The following is a 21,675-nucleotide window of genomic DNA, read 5'->3' as shown; positions in this document are numbered from 1 at the left end:
TTGTATTATGGACTGAGAAAACAGGGATATTCAAAACTATTATTTTTAGTCACATCACATGGTGCAGTCATATGACCCATTCAACTCAAACTAAACAAGCTGGTGGACGATGTTGTACTGCAGTTGTTGTGCCTGCTATCCAGTTTGATTAAAGATCTTTGTTAAAGATTAATGTCACTTTGTGCAATCTTCAGATTGCATTTTTAAATAAACGCCTGACAGAAATGACGCAGACCAAAGCTTCTTATGTTTTTACGCATGCACAGTATAAGAATGTAAGCGTTTTCAGAGGTTTCACTGTGGACGAGCAGTTTTTGGAAAAAGTTTGAAAATGCCAGTGTAGAATGTAGGAGAGCATTTTTTGAAAGGAAAATGCAGTTTTCAGATCTATCCTGATCAATGTGGACGTAGCCTAAGTATATCCTTAATTAATAATTATGTCAATTGAAGGACAGTAAGACAAAATTGTGCGTGTGTGTGTGTGGGCACAAGCGAGGAGGCAAAAAAACTAGACGGAAGCAAACTGAGAAAGTCGTTGCTGAGCCTTTATTTTACGTTTGCGATGGAAATGTCCACATACTATTCTACCCAATTTCTTTACCTTCTAGTCTGTCTGGTGTTACAAATTTGCCATTTTTGTGTGTGTGTGTGTGTGTGTGTGTGTGTGTGTGTGTGTGTGTGTGTGTGTGTGTGTGTGTGTGTGTGTGTGTGTGTGTGTGTGTGTGTGTGTGTGTGTGTGTGTGTGTGTGTGTGTGTGTGCAGTGGAATGAGACTGTGACTCTGAACACTGACTAATGCAGGAGGCTAAGTTGGGAACCTCTTGCACACTCAAGCTGTTCAAACAGCAGGGCAAATGTTGGATTTCTCTAATCCAGTTTTTCAGTGTTTGCATTGAGGCGGGCACCGAGTAATGCAGGAAGTGCAAAATTCATAGATGACAAATGAAAAATAGTTTTTAAAAATTGATATTCAAACCAATTTGCATATTAATTAGCCTATAATTCTGGAGCAGTGGTTTCTTTTAGTCCAGCTAAGTTAATATTTTCATTAGCCATGTGGTAGCACTGTAATTTTAAATCAACCACTTTAGTAGCATTAAACCATTTTTCTAACAAGGTAACTTTTTTTTTTTTTACCAACAACTACTACCCTGCATTATTTTCCTACCTTATTCATCAGGGGTGTCCAATCTCATCCGGAAACGTTCAACCAAGCAGATGCCACACCTGAGTCTATTGAAAGCCAAGCTAAACTGATTAAACAGGTGTAATCAGGCGTGGCTTCTGCTTGATTGAATGAAAACCTGCATCCAGACTGACCCTTTGCAGATAAGATAGGACACCCCTGCTACACATGGCGTATTTCATGTCGATTGGTTGGAACACAGTTCATTTAAGGTTACTGGATGCTTACATGCTGCTCTCTATTCTATTCTATTCTTTAAAAAATTAAACAAGCAGCCTGTAGACAAATTTGCAGTCTAAGACAACCAACTATCCATCCATCCATTTTCCATACCACTTATTATACACAGGGTCATGGGGGAGCCTGGAGTCTATCCCAAAAAACTTGGGGCACAAGGCCAGGGACACCTTGGTTGGGGTGTCATCAGAGGCCACAATCGCACACAGATTCACACACTCTGTGCACACAGGGTAGAGGCGGAATTTGAGCCCCCAACCCCGGAGGTGCAAGGCAACACTGCTAACCACTAAGCCACCATGCCCTTCACAACCAGCTAAGCAAGTAAATAAAAATTAGGATGTGCAAAATCCTCAATGATCATAATTACACTATTTCCTATGCTCTAAAAACAGCTGGGTGTTCCCCAGGTCAGGACAGAACTGAGCAAAAAAAGGATATAAGCATGCTGCCTGTTCAGCATGGACTGAAAACTAAATGAATTGGTTTCACTAGAATTTAAATCAGTGTGGTTTTTTTAGCTGTGCTGCCCTTCTCAATCGGCTTCACAAGGAAAAGGATCGTGCCACGGGATTGTTCAAAAACGTTTTGCTAACTTGTCTAAGTGTTTAGCACGTTTCTTGAGCACCACTGATTTTTAAACCTTCCCACTGTTAAACGTAGCCACTGTTAGAATCTATCTAACGTGTAGCTAGCTAGTTAAAATAGCCAACTGCCAATATCCTGTCATCCTTTTTTTTCTCCCTAATTTGGCCAATTCCCACCACCAGTTAGGTCTCCACTATCATATGACAGCTACCAACCGGTAGAAGGTGAAGACTATCTCATGCTTCCTCCCAGACACCCATGATTGGCTAGTGTTGCTCTGATTGACAGTGAAGACAGACTTTGCCACACCTTGGCCAATTTTGCTCTCGTCGAGATTCGATTTCCAGAGATTTTCTGTTGTGTCCCTTGTGTCATCGTTTTGATTTGTAAAGTAGCAGAATGGTACTCCTCGTGGCCTGCTGCCCTGGGTACGCTCCAGCCCTGAAAGTGCGTTATACCGTTTGATTCCTTCTGACACCCCAGGAGATAGATACAAGTTGAATTTCTTTCTTTCTTTCTTTTTTGTTTGCACATATCTATCCATCCATCTTTTTTCGATACCGCTTATCCCTACTAGGTTATGGGGTGCCAGTTCATCGCAGAGCACAATCGCACACCCATTCATAAACTATGAGCACTTTTGGACATGCCAATCAGTCTACAATGCGTCTTTGGACTGGGGGAGGAAACCGGAGTACCCAGAGGCACTCGGACCCCCGAAGCACTGGGAGAACATGCAAACTCCGCACACACAAGGCCGCAGCAGGAATCGAACCCCCAACCCTGGCGGTGTGAGGCTAACCACTAAGCCACCATGCACCCTGTTTGCACATAGGGATGCATTCTGACAGCCTGTCAATCAAATAAGCCGTGCCATTAGTGTTTCATCCCAAATCCCAAAACAATAGAAACTATCACAGAAATTCTAACAGTTTTCACTATCAGCTAACCATTAAAACCATTACCATTAACATGACTGATCCTTAATGGTATACACTGGGGTGCACGGTGGCTTAGTAGTTATCACGTTTGCCTCGCACCTCCAGGGTTGGGGGTTTGATTCCTGCCTCCACCCTGTGTGTGGACTTTGCATGTTCTCTCTGTGCTTTGGGGGATGGATGAATGGATGGATATATGGTATCCACTAGACATATTGTAACAGGCCACCAATAGAAGGCAACAAATTAGCGGTAGAGTCCCACAGTTTCCATTAAAACCAATACAATTCCCATTATAACCATTAAGTAGAAGTCTGTGCAGGTGAGATTATCCACTGAAGAAAGTGTGATACGACTTTTTGTTTAACTTTTGTTCAAACCCATTGGTGTTGCTTTTTAAAAGCGCGCGTGTGTGTATGTGTGTGTGTGTGTGTGTGTGGGCGCGGTTTGGTCTCGAGGAGCGCTGTTGCCTCTTCCTGTACTAAATCAGCTTGAGCCAGAGCAGGAGAGCTTCAGCGTGAAGAAACACCGCTAGATTCACGCCGCTATGACTTTACACGCTTAGACGATTAGACGCGTAGCACAGCGAACACACACAGCCTTCACTCTGGGACATTTTGTGAGGATTTGAGCTCGGGGTTACACTTTTCTCACCGCGTTGAGCCATGTCTCGAGTTACGGATGTGTCGAAAGTTCGCCAGGAGAGGATGAGGGAGATCACACTCCGGGTAAGAGCGACCGCGCGCGCGCGCACACACACACACACAGACATACATACATACATACACGCACACGCACGCCCGCACACACGCACATTTAAATCCCTGTTCATGAAGAAAGTGGCGGAAATCCTACATATTATTATCATAGTATAAACATCATATATGTTACTGTATAGAATATTAGTTATGTGAAAATATCTAGTTAGCTTTTGTTTAGTTAGCGGTTTGTAAGTGTGAAGTGTGGGAATGTCTTGAATAACGGACAGGAATTAAAGACCGCCTATTCTACTTATTAACATGTGTAGGTGTTACTGAGTGGGAATCTACAGTATAAGCGCGCGCGCGCGTGTGTGTGCGTGTGTGTGCCGGATGGTAGGCAGACCGATCCAAAAAGAGCGGTTGCCATAGAAATCTTAGGCTACTCTTTTAGCATCCACACCAAAATGATGATCACAATCTCTCTCTCTCTCTCTCTCTCTCTCTCTCTCTCTCTCACACACACTCTCTTTCCCTCTTGTCTCTCTCTCTCTCTCTCACACACACACACAGACACACACACACTCTCTTTCCCTCTTGTCTCTCTCTCCCTCTGTCTCTCTCTCCCTCTTGTCTCTCTCCTCTGTCTCTTTCCCTCTTGTCTCTCTCCTCTCTCTCTCTCTCTCTCCCTCTTGCCTCTCTCCCTCTGTCTCTCTCTCCCCTCTCTTTCCCTCCCTCTCTCTCTCTGTCTCTCTCTCCCCTCTCTTTCCCTCCCTCTCTGTCTCTGTCTCTCTCCCTCTGTCCCTCCCTCTCTCTCTCGCTGTGTCCCTCTTTCTCTCTCTCTCCCTCTCTCTCTCTGTGACACACACATACTAGAGTTATGTGAAATGCAAGCATGTAAATGTAACCTATACAGTCTCCCCTGGCACTTATCTGTAAAGCGATTTAAACTAAGGGGTTATTATCATTATCGTTATTATATAATAATGCATAGTGTCTGAAAAGTTAGGATCCACTGAGAGTACAAAGAAGCACTATCTCTACTCTTTCATCCACGTTAATGTCAGGGGAAAAAACAAGGGAATATATATATATATATATATATATATATATATATATATATATATATATATATATATATATATATATATTTTTTTTTAAATAAGTGTAAATGCATAAGTAAATAAAGAATGAATACAAAAATCACGTATATGTAGTTTAATTCCCAAGTTTACAAGCAAGTTTAGCTAGCTAACGCAGAAGTGATCTATTTTCATTCGTTATTAGCTGATGATATTGGGTGCGTCTCAATATGCTCCCTAGTTCAGTAGTCAGGGCACTGATCATTTTAAGGACTGTCTCATTCACAAAATTCTTTCATTGCACTGGAACGTTCGCTCCATAAAAAAAATCCCACAATGCACCGCAAAAACCAGGGAGCATCGATGCTCACTATGTGTTTCACGATTTAAAAAAAAATCCACTACTAGTGTATGATCCTGCTTGCAACATAATTGACATAATTGCGAGGGAATTATGCGAACAAATTTGTTTGGCATATCATGTCAGAAAGGGCGGCGCACAGTGGCATAGTGGTTAGCATGTTCGCCTCACAGCTCCAGGGGTGGGGGTTCAATTCCCGCCACTGCTCTGTGTGTGTGGAGTTTGCATGTTCTCCTCATGCTGTGGGGGTTTCCTCCAGGCACTCTGGTTTCCTCCCCCAGTCCAAAGACATGCATGGTAGACTGATTGGCATGTCCAAAGTGTCCGTAATGTATGAATGGGTGTGTCAATAGGTATGTGATTGTGCCCTGCAATAGATTGGCTCCTTCTGCCCGATGTTCCCTGGAATAGACTCCAGGATAACCACGACCCTGAAAGATAAGCGGTATAGAAGATTGGATGGCTGGATAATGGATACGGGTCCTGCTTGTTGTTGATAAATGCCAGTGGTGATGTTATATGCAAGTACGTAGTCATGTCGTCGGAAATTGAGTCATCAGTGTCCCAATGTGTAGTGAGATAGGATCGTTACGATTGCCCCAGCTTGTGTACTGTACGCGATATACTGATTCAGGCACAGTTGTGAAAAAACTGCTGGTATATTCTGCATCTTTTCTTTCCTTCCTTTAAAGGCCAGCTTAAAACCTCTTCTTGTTTTACATCAAGGTAATGATATCATCTTTCCCCTTCTTGTTGGCTGTCAGTTGTGTGTGTGTGTGTGTGTGTGTGTGTGTGTGTGTGTGTGTGTGGTATCATCTTATCCATCATAATAATCTGGTCTCTCAATGCTATTTAAACAGTTACTTGCTACTACATTGAGGCCACAGGGCCACAGGAGCTTTTTAAAACTGGAACAGTAAAGATGAAGGCCTTCTCTCTTCACACACACCGGAGTGTGTTTTTAAAGCAGCCCACTCGACTACACGTCATATGACCTGTAGTCGAGTTTCAGTTTGCGAGTGCACACGGATATGGACCAAACCGAACGCCCTGGGGTTATTTTTTGGGGGTTTTTTGGGTACATTTTTATATATTTTTTTGCATCCTGTATCTACGTTCCCATGGCAACCCTTAACGATAAGCATTGCAGATGTGAAAGAGGAAGTGCTTGCGCTCTGTTTCCTGTGCAACGTGTCCAAAGTGTGGCGCAGCACCAGAAATAGAGTAGTATTTCAATCACGATGGATATTGGTACACTTTTTCAGGAACAGCAGCAATTTCTAAATATTTTTTATCTATATTACTGTTCTGTACAGTTATTACTTTTTTTTATTTTAAGAATGCCTTACTTCAAACTGATATATATATATATATCTATCCTTGTAACATGTTGTTTTTGTCATATCTTAGCTGACTCGATTAGTATGATGGTGTTTTTCGTGTCTGCTTTCAATAACATTTTGACTCATACTTGTGAAGAACGAGGTAATAACATTGATGAATAAAATAGTTGTACAGTTGTAATATGATATATGACCGAATTTGGTTTGGGTTTTTATTGCTTTTTTTTTTTTAACTGAAGCTCAGATGGTTGGCTCTTACTATACATTAGTGTATCGTATACATAGGACTTCAAGATATACATTATGTATAATTAACAGACAACTGCAGTGCAGTATGTAGAGTATAATATGCAACCTCGAGCCAAGGTCTGTAATTACGTAAGGAAATAATAGTGTTGTTGAGCAGGGCGATAGAAGAGTACAGAGGGGTGGTGGTGTTATAGATCGGATTTTTAAAAAGGCTGTATGGATGCCAGTTGGTTTGAGTTTTAATGGCTGGATATAGACTGATGTTACTACATATAGATACAATTGATACATTTATACTAGAGTGTTTGTCAGACGCCATTTTGTAGTCTCTGTCAAAACATGTCTCCTCATGCTAGTACAAATAGGTCAGGGTCTAAGAATACACCCAAGTGACACTGATTCGATTTTCTGCTTTAATGTGACACAGATCTGATTTTTGTCAGAGGACACAAACGTCCAATTTTTTCACATCAGACCCGAACCACTTTCGTATCTGGTTATAGATGGGATACATGTCTGATAAGTTGTCATGTGGCACGAATAAGAACAGTCAGATCAGAACTGTCGCACCTCACGTCAGGAACTCTGCCCATCGGACAGTTAGACAATCTTAACACACTGTTTTCAAATCAGCTCTTACGCTGCATCTGACTGAAGGTTGTAACTTGTCATTTCTGACCAGTAATAAAACCGGGAATAAAACATCCCCACAACTCAGAATTCCAGGGCTCAGGAACTTGGGATTGGTCTCCTCAACTCCGTGTTCAGCAAGTGACGTCAGATCAACATGGCTACACTGCATGAACAAAGTAACACCTTCAAATGAGTTATACTGTGTATACAAGTATAAGCTTTAGCTCAATCAAAATACAGACATATTGGCTTTGTTAAATCTACAACACTGGCTATACAGTTTGCTGTTTTGAGGAGGAAAATACACAATCACTCATAACAGTTGTTAACAAAATATGAACATGGCGGCGTCCATGTCTTTTCCCCACGTTGTACCTCAAACACACAGCGTTCGAAATTGATGTAATTCCGAGCGCCGAGTTCCTACTTCCAAGGTAAGTCAAATGCAGCATTAAAACGAGTACATAGCTACACATCCTGAAACGTTCGGAGACGTTAGCGTTCAGGGAGAATTCCCACCTTATGCTCAGCGTTCCTGGGATTTGCGCCAAATTCACCCTGACAAAATAAATAAATACTGAAGATGAATTAATTAATTTACAGAGGAGTAGCTGTTTGTCAGGATTGTTGTACAGATGAATTATTCTGTATTTGTGACGGTTTTCATAGCAGCATTTCTGGAATAATAGCCTCGAAATGCAGAAGTGCGCACACAAAAGAAGTCTTTCACACACTTGAGCAGAAAAGTGAAGGTCATGCTTTAAAGCTGTGTATTTGCTCTGCTGGAGGGTGTCAAGCTGGAGAGAGTCAGGCTTTCACATTTTGCAAATGAAGAATCTACAGTATATACAGTATTTCTCCAGGAGTATTATTTTTGCCTGTACTTTATGCTTATGTTCAGTTGAGGAGAAATTTTGATGCTACACTTAGGATGCAATGCAACCTCAATTTCTAAGAAGCTCTTATCTGCTGTGTAATTAGCAGTATGGTCATGAGGAATGAAGTAAGAAATTGTGGTCGAGGTGTGACATCATTTATGTATTCTAGTAAGGATGAAGTAGTCGTATTGTACAACGTCACCTTTCTATCATGTTTGGATTAAAACGGTCCATTCGTTTTACTCAAAGTTAAATAACTGCTAAGAATGGAATGATATATTGAGTATTTTTGAAAGAAAAAACTTGGAATACTTTAAACTAGAGATGAAGACAGTATTTACATAATAGAAGAAGAAGAATTCAGGAAGCAATTGGAGTAATTGACTTTCTAGAGAAATATAAAACTGTACATTTCAGACAAAAGTCATCAGTATTTTCACGTTTTGAGAGATGGGTAATGTAACCAGTGGCTCTAATCAAGAAGTCCATTTAAAGCACTTTTTTGAGTAAAACGTCATGTTTCTCTAGAAACGTTCATGTACGTTGCACATACATATACTTTTACCAAATCTACAATATTACTCTTTTCAATTTACAGTATTTTATACAGTACTGATTGTTGTTTATTGCTGTAAGCAGATAAAAGAGGAAGTCAGAGAGTCATTTTTTTAATGGGCTTGTAAACACCAGATGTTCTGAGAACAAGAGGATTAAAATGTCACTTACATCAAATGCTGTCTACTGCATTGAATTGCGCCCCCCCCCCCCCCCCCCCCCCCAAAAAAAAAAATCTTTATTCTTTAAAAACTTTCTATTATTATGGTTTGTCAACAGGATTTTGGTTCAACTTCAAAACTTTTCTGACAGGAAAAACCTCCAATGCAATTTTCCACTTTAAAGAACTTAAACATGGTATTACTGCAGAAGTGGTATTTTATTTGATTTTCACTGCTTTATCCGTTTTAAGCTATTTTTGGAAGCCATTTTCATTCATTCATGAGTAACAGTATAGGCGGTGGGGAATGTAACCTGCAGTTGTCATTGTTTTGTCTATTTAAATCAGCTGTACGTACAGATGTTGGCATCATCAACACATCAGTCCGCTGTGCTGTAACTAGCTCCATTAGAAATAATGGAGAATGCAGAAAGGACCATGGTGGACCATGATCCGGAAAAAAACCCAACATAGTTTATCAGTGGATCTAACCGAGTACTCGAAAATGACTAGCAAAGATACCAGGTTGCATTTCAGCTACTCCTAGCTTTTTTTTTTTTTTTAAAACATGAACCATTACATCTTCTGTAGCAGATCCTCTGTTGCAGCTTGTTCCGCCAATCAGATACATTTAAGTGAATTATTTAGCTGAATTCAACCATAAAAACACAGTGTTTAACGGGGACTGAACACAGAAGTATGCTTTAATTCTACAGTTCAAAACTGATGTACATTCCCTGGCCAAAAAAAGGCCGTTTGGATTTAAAATAAGCAAATATTTAAGAGCCTATGATTGGATCGTTGTTGCAGTGATGAATAAGTTTCAGATGGCTACAGTTCTTTTAACCCTAACTAATGCAGTGTGTAGCTTCTCGTTTCTTGAACAACCATGGCGGAAGATGTATCCCGTGGTCATAGAAAAGATGTTACTGTTTCAGAAGGGGTAAATCGGCCTGCATCAAGCAACGAAAACAACTAAGGAGATTGCTGAAATCCCTGGAATTGGGTTAAGACCTATCCAACGCATTATTAAAACCTGGAAGGAGAGTAGTGAGCTGTCAATTTAGCAGAAGAAATGTGGTTGGAAAAAAATTAACGATCATGATCAAAAATGTTTGGTGAACTCACATCATAAAAAATAGTAGACAGTAGATAGTGAATGTAAGAGCATTTCCACACACACAATGAGACAAGAAGTTACAGGATTGGGCTTAAACAGCTGTGCAGCCACAAGAAAGCCTCTTGTTAGTGAGGGGACTTCAGACTGCTAGGGCGCATAAAGATTGGACTGTGGAGCAATGGAAAAAGGTCATGTGGTCTGATCAGTCCAGATTTACCCTATTCCAAAGCGATAGGTGCGTCAAGGTAAGAAGGGAAACGCATGAAGTGATGCACCCATCATGTATAGTGCCTACTGTACAAGCCTCTGGAGGAAGTGTTATGATCTGGGGTCGCTTCAACTGGTCAGCTCTCGGCTCAACAACATTATGCGGCAATGAAATGAAGTCAGCTGAGTACCTGAATGTACTGAATGACCAGGTTATCCCATCAGTGGATTTTATTTTCTTCCTTCAGAATGTCATGCAACAGGAAATACTGTGTTTAATCAGTCCATACACGATTTTGCTGAGTTTTTTGTGAAAATGCTTGATTTTGCTGCAGCTTTTCAACATTTGCGATGCAGTTCGTGGATCTGTTTTGTGCTTTTTTTTCCAGAATACTATTTGAATTGGACGAAATAATTTTGCACGATCTTTTACAGTGATAATACTAAAATACTTTTAGCTGTATTCATGTTCGACGCACGTGAATCGAAGAGGTCTTTGTGATGTCTTCACATGACGCGTCTTGGCCCAAACGGAGGGACTGATTAATTAAGTGAACAGAAAACTGCCTAAAAATGTATATAACATACATTATGTATATAACATAATGCATGTTTTATACATACATGTAACTTTAAATGATGCAGCTTTGAAAGCTTTTTTTCCCCATAGCAAACCAGACCCAGGTGTCGAATAATTTATTTAATATACCGAAACTAGAAGCAGGTTCATTTTGTAATTTAATACAGGTTAAGCGTCCTTGACATTCCGCCATATTAAGATGATTCAACACATTTTTGTTTTCCCTACAAGTGAAATCCACTTCTTGTAGTATTGTAGAACCTGATAAAATGGTTGCTTATTCATAAACTGATGTTATACTTTGTTGAGTAAGAGGGCAGATTCACAGCACTCACACAATAAACAGAGAGCTCAGTGATATCACTTTCTTCATGAAAGTGTTTGAATTTATGAGTGTGTGGGGGGGATCTTAAAAGTACAAATATCTGATAGTTCATTCCGAACTATATACTTTTACTTACAAAATGATCAAACCTGTTTTTAAGTAGTATAATGATGGCAGTGTTTTCATTTTCAGGTGCTGAAATGTTTATAAAAGAACATTGTTTATTCTTAACCTCTATGCAGGATAATGGTATTTTTCATGGTATTACAGTGCTTTACAGTATCATGGGTGCACAAACCATAAATGTATTAGCTAGACCCAAGCTAGACAAGTGGAAAGACCAGTGTGCTGCCCAGTCAGATGTTTTGGCAGCCCAGGAAAATAACTGACTAGGCTAACATTGGTAATATAATGTAATAACATATAGTCACTTAGTTAAGTGCATTAATACAGAGTAAGTGAAAAAAAGAATATGCTTCTAACAAAATTTCAAATGTAGCACATCATGTTTGTTACCATGAAAAAAATTCAGCAAGTCATTGGCCTGATATCCGATATTTTGCTTCTGTTCTCACGTTGCACATGGTCCTATTATTTGAGTCTTTATTTTCTCTTATATATCTTGATCTATATTTGTGTGTGATGTGATCATGTGTTGTGCTAGCAGGACAGTTACACAATATTGCCGAAGGTTTGTGGACACCTGACCATCATATCCACATGTGCTTGTTGAACATCCCATTCCAGATTAAATACTCCTTAGCTGTTATAAAAATCTCCACTCTTCTGGGAAGGCTTTCCACTGGATTTTGGATCATTACTGAGGTCAGGCCAAAGGCGGGTCTGGGATGCAGTCGGTTTTCCAGTTCATTCCAAAGGTGTTCAGTGGGGTTGAGGATCAGGGCTCTGTGCAGGACACTTGAGTTCTTCCACTACAATCCTGGCAGACCATGGCTTCATGGAGCCTGCGTTGTGCACAGGGACATTGTCCTGCTGGAACAGGTTTGGGCCTCTTAGTTCCAGCGAAGGGAAATTGTAACGTTACAGCATGGAAATGCATCCTAGACACTTGTGTGCTTCCAACTTTGTGGCACCAGTTTGGGGAAGAACCACGTATGGGTGTGATGGTCAGGTGTCCAAATACTTTTGGCAACAAAGTACGTGACACCTTTGTGGCAAACTTTATTTTGCCTGGTTTTTGTCAGTATTTCCGCATACCTGTGTGATTCGGATTCTGAAAGATCGTCTGTAATTGCTGAATGACAATTAATCTATCTATTAAAACTGGTTCTGCCGTCAACCAAATTGCGCCTGGGCCGATGTGTGTAGTGGTATTCTGAAACAAGTAGCACTATAATTACAGCACCTACATGTCACGCCACTGTGAAGCGTATTACATTAACACATAGCTACATACCAAGTGAAAACGTTTGTTTTATACAGACTAATTATTTCTCCCTTTCTGTTAAACCCACTTGTCCCCTGGGCAACCATGAATAAAGAACGACTAGCCCCGGCACTAAATCTGCTTATCCAAGTGCATAGGCTTCTGATTTGTCCTGAATATAATTTGTTGAGCCATTTACTAGTTTAGTTCTTTTCATCAGCTGTAATGACTTCTCTCTTTTTCTTTTCAGAATAAGGAAAAAGAGCGGATGCGGGAGAGAGAACGAGAGGCGCGAGAGAGGGAGGCGCGCTACACAAACGGCCACCTCTTTACCTCCCTCACCGTGAGCGGCACCACTCTCTGCTCCGCCTGCAACAAGAGCATCACCGCCAAGGAGGCCCTCAGCTGCCCTAGTGAGTCTTCCAAATACACGCACATATACAGACATTTACATACAACTTCAAGGTCTCTGAAATGTTTAGGAAAGCAGGCATTGACAAAGACATGACATGTAATACAGGTCAAGAGCTTCAGGTAATGTTCACATCAAACATCAGACTGGGGGAAAGGGTCATTTCAGTGGCTCTGAACGGGGCATGGCTGTTGGTTGTTGGTGCCAGTTGGACTGGTTTGAATATTTCAGAAAATCTCCTTGGACTATCACACACAACCGAGTGTACACCGAAAAACAAAAAGCATCCATTGAGCGGCAATTCTGTGAGCGGAAACCTCATTCTTGCCAGTAAGAGAGGTCAGAACCGTGCTAAGAATAAAAGCAGAACACAGCGCGCAACACGCTGACCCTTGAGGTGGATGGGCTACAACAGGAATCTGAAGCTACAGTGAACACAGGCTTACCAAAACCGGACAGCTGAACATCGGAAAAACACGAACATATCGCAGACATATTTAGTTAGCTAAGAAAACACTGTTTTTTTGTGAGGACCAGGTGATAAAATTCCGAGGATATTTTGTCCCTTTTCGGTCCTCAGACACTCTTAAACACGATGGAAAATGTCTCACAGTGATTACCTAGCCTGGGAGCACTGCTTGAATCGTGTAGGTGTGCATGATAGCAGGATTTGAAAACTAACACACACTTTTCACATTCCTGTGCTAGCTGGAGTCATAGTGCAGGTTTATCTGGCACAGAGAGATACAGAGATAATGTGCCCAGTACTCCCACACACACACACACACACACACATACACACACACATGATTAACACATAACATCAATTTCTTTCTGGTCCAAACCCTAAAACCAACATACATACACACCCCGACACATTCTTTCCTTGGAAATGGGTAAAAATACCCCCCCACACACACACACATTTTCATATCGACGTTGATCCCCACTGCTCTGAACATAGCACATTTACACACAGAGTGCGATTCAGAAAGCAGGAGCCATTTGGAGCCATATACTGAAAATGAAACAGCTGTGCTAAAAAAACCGAGCTTGTTTCAGCTTCAGTTGAATTTGCACACACGCCCTTTCCTGTTTTGGTGTCACTCAGTTCACCCCTGGTCTTTATTTCGCCATTGTTCTCAACTTCTTCATCCCATGACTGCTTTTTAGATCAACCAGACACTATAAGCTCATCATTGATAAGACTTTTGTTAAATACAGACTACACCTTCATAACTATCACTCAAATACACACTGTAGGAAAAAATGTTGATGTAAAAAAAAACTTAATCCATAATATGGTAGATTACAAATGAACAGGAAGGGAATGGGTAGCTTGATTTGGACCCTAGGATTATTAGTTATTGATATAACTTTTTAAAAGCAATAGCAAGGAGGCAGTTTTTTACCATTTAGTCATGTTGTCATTTTCAGCTCTGTGAGTTTAGCTGTGAGTTTACGTCACTAAACGTAAATCAGCTGTGCTGTAAACACCCTTGATTTTGATGAATTTACAGGCGACTGGCGTTTATATGGTGAGAAATGCCAGCCAGTTATAAATGATCAATGGCGTATGAGTGAAATAAGAAGAACATCACCATTAGTTAATTTTACTTTTGCGAATCTGTTGGGAATTTTTTGTTTGGTTTGGCCTATGAAAATGTTTACATTTATACAGCTTTACTGCAAGATTGATATAAGAGACCCAATAAGCTCGCTTTTATTTCACTGAATTACTGTATGACCTAACCTTATTCTGAAATAAGATGACATTTTGTTAATAGAAACACCTTTACACCTGCTAATTGTCTGACAGCCAATCAAGTGGCAGCACGCAATGCATAAAATCATACAGACCACGAGCTTCAGTTATTGTTCACATTAAAAATCAGAATTGGGGGAAAAATGTGATCTCACTGACTTTGACTGAGATATGGGTGTTGGTGCCAGACCAGCTGGTTACAGAAAGAGTATTTCAGAAACTACTGACCTCCTGGGATTTTCACACAAAACAGTCTCACAGAATGGTTACACAAAGTGGTGCGAAAAACTAAATTCATCCTGGCTAGACAGGCTGCGGTAAGTCAGATAACCACTCTTTACAACCGTGATGAGCAGAACAGCATCTCAGAACAGACAACACGTCGAACTTCGAGGCGGACGGGCTACAACAGCAAGAACACCACATTCAGGTGCCACTCCTGTCAGTCAAGAACGGGAAGCTGATCTGATCTGAGCGGCTGTGGCTCAGTTGGTAGAGCGGGTTGTCCACTAATCATAGGGTTGGTGGTTTGATTCCTGGCCCGCATGACTCCACATGCCGAAGTGTCCTTGGGCAAGACACTGAACCCCAAGTTGCTCCCGATGGCAAGTTAGCACCTTGCATGGCAGCTCTGCTACCATGTGTGAATGGGTGAATGAGACACAGTGTAAAGCGCTTTGGATAAATGCGCTATATAAGTGCACCATTTTCCTAAAAGACGAGGCAATGTTTTAACAGAGTTTATATAGATTAGTGAGTGAGTCATGACTGAGTCATTGCAAAACCAAACAAAAATGGCCAGTCCATGTTCACATGACATAGCAAGTCAAATACATGATTATAACAACAACAAAACATGTCATTCAGATGACGAAAACAAAGATTTGTAAAGCAGTGCACAGCAGCAGGGCCGTGTGTATCAGCTTATCAAGTACAGGCTATGGGGTCTATGGAGCTAATGCGTAACATAAGTAAATGGAGAAAAAAGTGTGTTTGAAGGGGGTGTCGGGGAAAGCCCAGACAGCCTCAAAACAGGAAGTAGAACTGCTCTCAAACAATAGGCCGAGCAAACACAACAGACCGGAGAAGCCATTACACGAGAAACGTCCAGAAAGGAGACACAGAGAAAAGCAGAACAGAAGCCCAGGTTTCGGCTCACCCATGGATAGTGGCCAAGAGAAAGAGAAAGAAAGGGCGAGGCAAACGTTCGGTACTGTATGTCCACAGTTTATCCTGCGCTTTATTTTCTATTATCATGTTTTAGCATGAGACAGTACAGTTTATTCTGTGAGAGAATTTGCTTCCTGCATGCTGCACACGGGAACTGTTGCTCGGTGCCCTTATAGTGGCTTTAGAAGGAAACCGACAGAGTGTTCCATGATTCTGTAGGGATGCTGAAGAAGCAGTTTCTGTGCTCAGAGACGGTGAGAAAGTCAGACGAATGAAGTAACGTTTCCTCTCTGATTTGCAGCCTGCAACGTCACCATCCACAACCGCTGCAGAGACTCCCTGCCCAACTGTGCCAAAATGAAACAGCGGGTAAGAGAAGAAGCCTTCTAAAATGTCTGTCATGTACAATACACAATCCCTGGCATTATTACTTTTTATGCATGTGTGGATGAATCAGAGTTCATTTTAGGTGAACTGCTTGAAGTTATTGTTTGATTCTCACACCATATAAAGCCATGGAATGCTGGATAGCACAACGTCACGTCCAATATCATCATCAGAAATCTGTTCATGAATGAAAGTAGGATTATTACTAGGATTATTGCCAAAGCGGTTAATAAGATTTTTTTGTTTGTTTAGTTTTGTACGTAATCTTTGTTACAGCACTAATATACACCGTCAGTGGATTTGTATGTAGACTGTTCTGTTTGTAATATGCTGTGTACTGATAAATATTGATATCGGTTTTCCAGTCTGCTGATTAATAACGTATATGTAACGTTTATGACTTCCTGCAGCAACAGAAGCTGGCACTGATGCGCAACAGCTCGTCCTACAGTGGAACAGTTACCCTGCGGAATAAGAGTGAGTCCCCATAGTTTTGTCATAAACAGATTATGTTTGTGTGTTTTCAAGTCAGTTCCAAGTAATTGTGTTCTAACACTGTTTTAACATGTTTGTCGACTCGCTCAATATTTTTTACCTTGAGGGGAATTCCATCTTAAGGGCAATTTCCCTACTCAACAACTCAAATTTGTTTAGGTCCAGTTACATAAAATTCTTTCAGAATAAGCAGCTAACATGGCTGAATGAGATATCAGTGACGTTTTAAAGTCCCCGTGAAGTGCCTTCACTTCCACTTCCTGTCCACTGAAACAGGAAGTCAGAGTGGGACATATCGAATGGCTCCCCGTTTTTAAACAGCCAATAGTGTTTAGCTTACCTCACAGCCCGGGCGAAGCCGTACTTGACAGTTTGTACCATGGACGCGAGCCCGAGCGATAATGATGCGTTGGGTTCGATAATGGAGGATTTTTCCATCCAGAGACACGTTTTTCGACTCGTGCTTGCTGATATGATTTCTCTCGCTCAACATCGGCACCTTCAGCAAGGTGATTTGTATAATGTTGGAAAGCGGGACACTTCAGATTCTAGAGAGCATTGGACTGGACAAAATCTGCTGAGAAGCTGAATTGCAGAATGATGTCATCAAAACTGTCCATCCGTATTGGTGGTAGAGAGAGACTGTACATTTTGAACACACACACTACCGGTCAAAAGTTTGTAGACACTGAAATGTTTCTCATGAGCTTAAAAACTTTTTGATCTGAAGGTGTATGATTAAATGTTTGAAATCTGTGTTATAGACAAAAATATAAATGTGCCAACATATTCATTTCTTTCATTAGAAAACTAACATTTTATTTACAAAGAATTTTTTTTTTAACGGACGACTTGGAGTGAAATAGTGAAAAGCAGCCAGTGAGTGTCCAGTGTAGGTGGGAGCTCCTTTAATACTGTTTAAAAACATCTCAGGGGGATTCCTCAAGAAATAGGTTGAGAATATGCAGAGAATATATTTCTGGAAATTCTAGGCAAGAAGAGGTGTGCAAATTGTTTTCAAGAAAAAACACAGACAGGGCATCATTTGGGTACTCAGTGTATTTTATTGCTTTTCAAATAGAATGTGTATAAATGAAAAACCCAGTGTTCCCTCTCCCTCTGTATTTTCTTTTTGCTTGGGAGAGGTGGAGTTTAGCCTGCCTTTTATCTAGCTGTCAGTGCAGACCAGTGTTGCCAACTTTTCAGACACCTTTAGCGACTTTTTTTTGTTGTTGCAAAAAAATTGCCTAACAACAAATCTAGCGACTTTTGGACAAACCTTTCCAAGACTTTCCAAATGTCGCCAGTACTGTCCTGTAAGCGCGAGGTCTTGCTATCGCGCTGCACTCACACCTCTCTCTGCGTCTATTCTGTTCAGTGACTGTCTGAGAGCCGGAGATTTAACAATGTCATGGATAAGGAGACGCGCCCTTCGTTCCAATTTACATCATTCATATGCGAATGTTTTTAGAACGTAAGATGAATGTAATGCAACATGTTTTACATGTAAAATAGTCCATGTTATTACAGCCTAGTTCTCTTGTTCAAAGTAGTTATAGTGTTCAGAAACAAGATAAATTTTCAAGATCACCTTTTCTTTATCAATCAAAAAGATAATTCATGTTCCATACCTGTTTGTTATATAGTTTTATAAAAGTCATAAAAGTTATGAAAAGTAATTAAAAAACAGTGCACAAACAAAATCTTATCTATTTATTTCTATCTATCTATCAAAACAGATTATAGATTTTTTATACATATAGAATAGATAATCATTATACCTGGTCTCCTCCAATATGGGGGGTGTGCCACATGATAGGGGAGGCTTTGGAGGGGGCTTTAGTTACAAAAGGTTGAGAACCTCTGTGTTAGAGTAACTGCTCTGGTTCATGCACTGAACTCCAGCCAGGTTTTTCATACACTGAATGCTCTGCTACAGTCATTTTCACTTTGGTCTGCTGAAATACTTTGCTATCTGGACCACGATCCAAAAAGCTTGCGCCGCTGCCGTACTTTATTAACAGACAGTCTGTTAGATTGAACAGAAGCTCAGAATCCAGTTCCCTTCAAAGTGTTGCAATCTGACAAAGACGACTACGTAAAGTGCAAGTGCGAGACGATTATAATAATTACACATGACAATAAATACAAAAGATATTGCGTGCTAACTAGACGAGTCAACAGAACAATATTTGATGGGTTATATAGCATGGCTGAAAAGCCGTTGAACATGACTGTGCAGTTGTGTAGTCACCACAGCATATGATTAGAAGTATTGAGCAGGATGGAGAAAAGTGTAACAACAGGATCTGTAGTAAAAAAGTGTCCTATGGCATTGTGTCTGAGGACATCATAAAGTTCAGGGGATAAGTGAAGGTGTGCAGTGGAGTGGGTTTTGGGAATGGTTTTGATTAGTCATGGTGGGTGTTGGGGTCCAAGCAGCGTGTTGAGTAATCAGACCGATTTCTTCTTATCTCTTTAGCACATTTGAAAGAGCGTCCAAGCTCAGCCATCTACCCCTCCGATAGTCTGCGCCAGTCACTGCTGGGTTCCCGCCGTGGACGCTCTTCCCTCCTGCTGTCCAAAAGCGTATCTACTAATAACATTGCCGGGTGAGTCACTCAACCCATCCCTACTGGCAATGCAGTCTTTATGCCACGCTGTACATTCATCCTCGTGTTGTTTAATACCAAACCTACGTGGTCGAGTCGCTCACTTTTATTTTGAATGTGACATGTATCCAAGTGCAAGTTCCAGTTCCATTGACATTATTACTGTATTAAGAATCATATGTTGTTATTGTGTGTCACATTTTTATATTTTACATATTGTTTTACAGTATGCTTTCTCAGTTGTTGTTGTTGTTTTATGGGGCTTTATATATCATCATTGTTATTGTTAGCATTTGTTTATTTACTTTTTGTTTTTTTTGTTGTGGGTTGTTTGGTATATGCATACGTGGGGTGCATGTGTGTGCAATTGTGCCTGTATGCATGCACTTGGCGTGTGTAGGACACTGAGTGATGACTCTCCCTTGGGGCTGCGCAGGATCTTGTCTCAATCCACAGACTCGCTAAACTTCAGGAGCAGAACCATGTCTATGGAATCACTCAACGATGAGGGTACACACACACACGCGTGCACACACACACACACATGCAGCTATCTTGAAATTGGCCTTCATAGCTCATTCCCCGTTTAGAATGCACCTTATTAACAATTGTCTATGTGTCGGGCCAGACCTGATTCCCATTTATAAACATATTACAGTATATCAGGTTTTTCCTGTGGTCCTATCCAAACATTTGATCATTAAATTAGAAAACAACTCCTTCTTTTTCTGTAGGGGAGGTATACTATGCCTCAGTGCTGGAGGAGCTAGAGATCGAGGGGCGGGACTTTGAGGCGGACTCTTGGAGCATGGTGGTTGACTCCGCCTACCTACAGACTCACCGCAAAGATATCATCAAGAGGCAGGATGTCATCTATGGTGAGAGAGAGAGAGAGAGCGAGAGAGAAAAAGTGATATAGAGATATATTGAGGGAGGATATATTGAGAGTGTATCAAATGTGCTCTAATGAGATGGGCATTGTATTATATTATTTGCAATACTGTATATTGTTTTTTTTTTTTTTTTTTATAGTGCCCTCTACTAATATTGGCACCCTTGATAAATATGAGCAAAGAAGGCTGTGAAAAATTGTCTTTATTGTGTAACCTTTTAATCTTTTGTTTAAAAAAATCACAGAAATACTCTGCACTCATGGATATCAAACAATTGAAAACACAACAAAGGTTTATCCAAAAAAAAAAACCTTTGTTAAATATAGGTGCAACAATTATTGGCACCCCTATGAATTCATATGAGAAACATATATTTGACGTATATTTCCATTTATATTTTAATTGTTTTAGTACACCTGGGTGACTAGGAACAGGAAATTGTTCAACCAAGACTTCCTGTTTCACAGGGGTATAAATATGGTAGAACATAAGCCAAATTCCATCAGTCATTCATAACAATGGGTAAGATCAAGGAATATACCTGTATTTACCACAGGGTGCCAATATTAATAGAGGATTCTGTATTTGTGTACATTTTCCCTTTTGTGTATTTTGTAGTGAAATTATTACTTTACTAGTAACATCACCTCATGGTGATGTTAAAATGCTATGAAACCCCACATCTGTGCTGAAGAGTGTGAAATTATAACCTCAGGGCACAGTATTCATGCGATAATGTTATTTTAGCTAATTATGGATAGCACAAGATCTGTCGTCTAAGCGTAAGCCCTTTCTAAACGGCTGGACGGGTTCATGCTAATCACGTCTGTTTCTATTTCATTCATGTAGAGCTGATCCAGACAGAGCTGCATCACGTGCGCACGCTGCGCATCATGGATGGAGTTTTCCGGCGGGGCATGCTGGACGAGGTGCAGCTGGAGCCGGGCGTCGTTCACGCGCTTTTCCCCTGTCTGGAGAAGCTTCTTGTGTTACATACTCGCTTCCTCACACAGCTGCTCAACCGCCGGCTGCACTGCCTGCAGCCTGACAGCACACACAACTTCACCATCAGCCGCATCAGCGACCTCCTTATGCAGCAGGTAGCAGCACGTGTGTGTGTGTGTGTGTGTGTGTGTGTGTGTGTGTGTGTGTGTGTGTGTGGAGTATTTAGTGAGTGAGTGTGAAGGTAACAGGGAACAATATGGTCTAATGTTCTAAGAGCACTACCAAGTACAGTTTCTTTTCCGTTTGGGAAATTATATTTCTCAATCAAGACAACACCACTGTTATATGTCAGGTATATTTGAGTTCTGTGGCGTTTTTTTTTTTTTAAAAACAACTAAAGAGTAACATTTTGTAGTCAGTTATGATAAATGAGTTCTTGTAAGCCAGAGACATTGTGTGACATGCCCTGT

At 40.8% G+C, this 21,675-nt stretch overlaps 1 protein-coding gene across 7 annotated transcripts in view; it reads left to right on the top strand.

Moving 5' to 3' along the window:
* The window catches only part of arhgef1a (Rho guanine nucleotide exchange factor (GEF) 1a), an 87,483-nt gene that overhangs the window by 37,190 nt on the left and 28,618 nt on the right, over positions 1-21,675 (top strand). For 4 of the 7 annotated variants that reach the window (XM_017481350.3, XM_017481351.3, XM_017481349.3 and 1 more), the window contains 7 exons: positions 12,777-12,939; positions 16,175-16,242; positions 16,671-16,737; positions 19,238-19,367; positions 19,768-19,877; positions 20,102-20,245; positions 21,110-21,360. In XM_017481350.3, the coding sequence (XP_017336839.1) occupies positions 12,777-12,939; positions 16,175-16,242; positions 16,671-16,737; positions 19,238-19,367; positions 19,768-19,877; positions 20,102-20,245; positions 21,110-21,360 (933 nt within the window). Of the gene's footprint in view, positions 1-3,419; positions 3,677-12,776; positions 12,940-15,663; positions 15,914-16,174; positions 16,243-16,670; positions 16,738-19,237; positions 19,368-19,767; positions 19,878-20,101; positions 20,246-21,109; positions 21,361-21,675 lie in introns of those variants that run through there. The other 3 variants (XM_017481355.3, XM_047159160.2, XM_017481354.3) reach the window with 3 other exon arrangements.

This window comes from Ictalurus punctatus, chromosome 12 (genome assembly GCF_001660625.3).
Source record: "Ictalurus punctatus breed USDA103 chromosome 12, Coco_2.0, whole genome shotgun sequence".
Lineage (NCBI taxonomy): Eukaryota > Metazoa > Chordata > Actinopteri > Siluriformes > Ictaluridae > Ictalurus > Ictalurus punctatus.
Note: the sequence above shows the minus strand (reverse complement) of the source record. Positions and strands in the feature narration are given on the sequence as shown.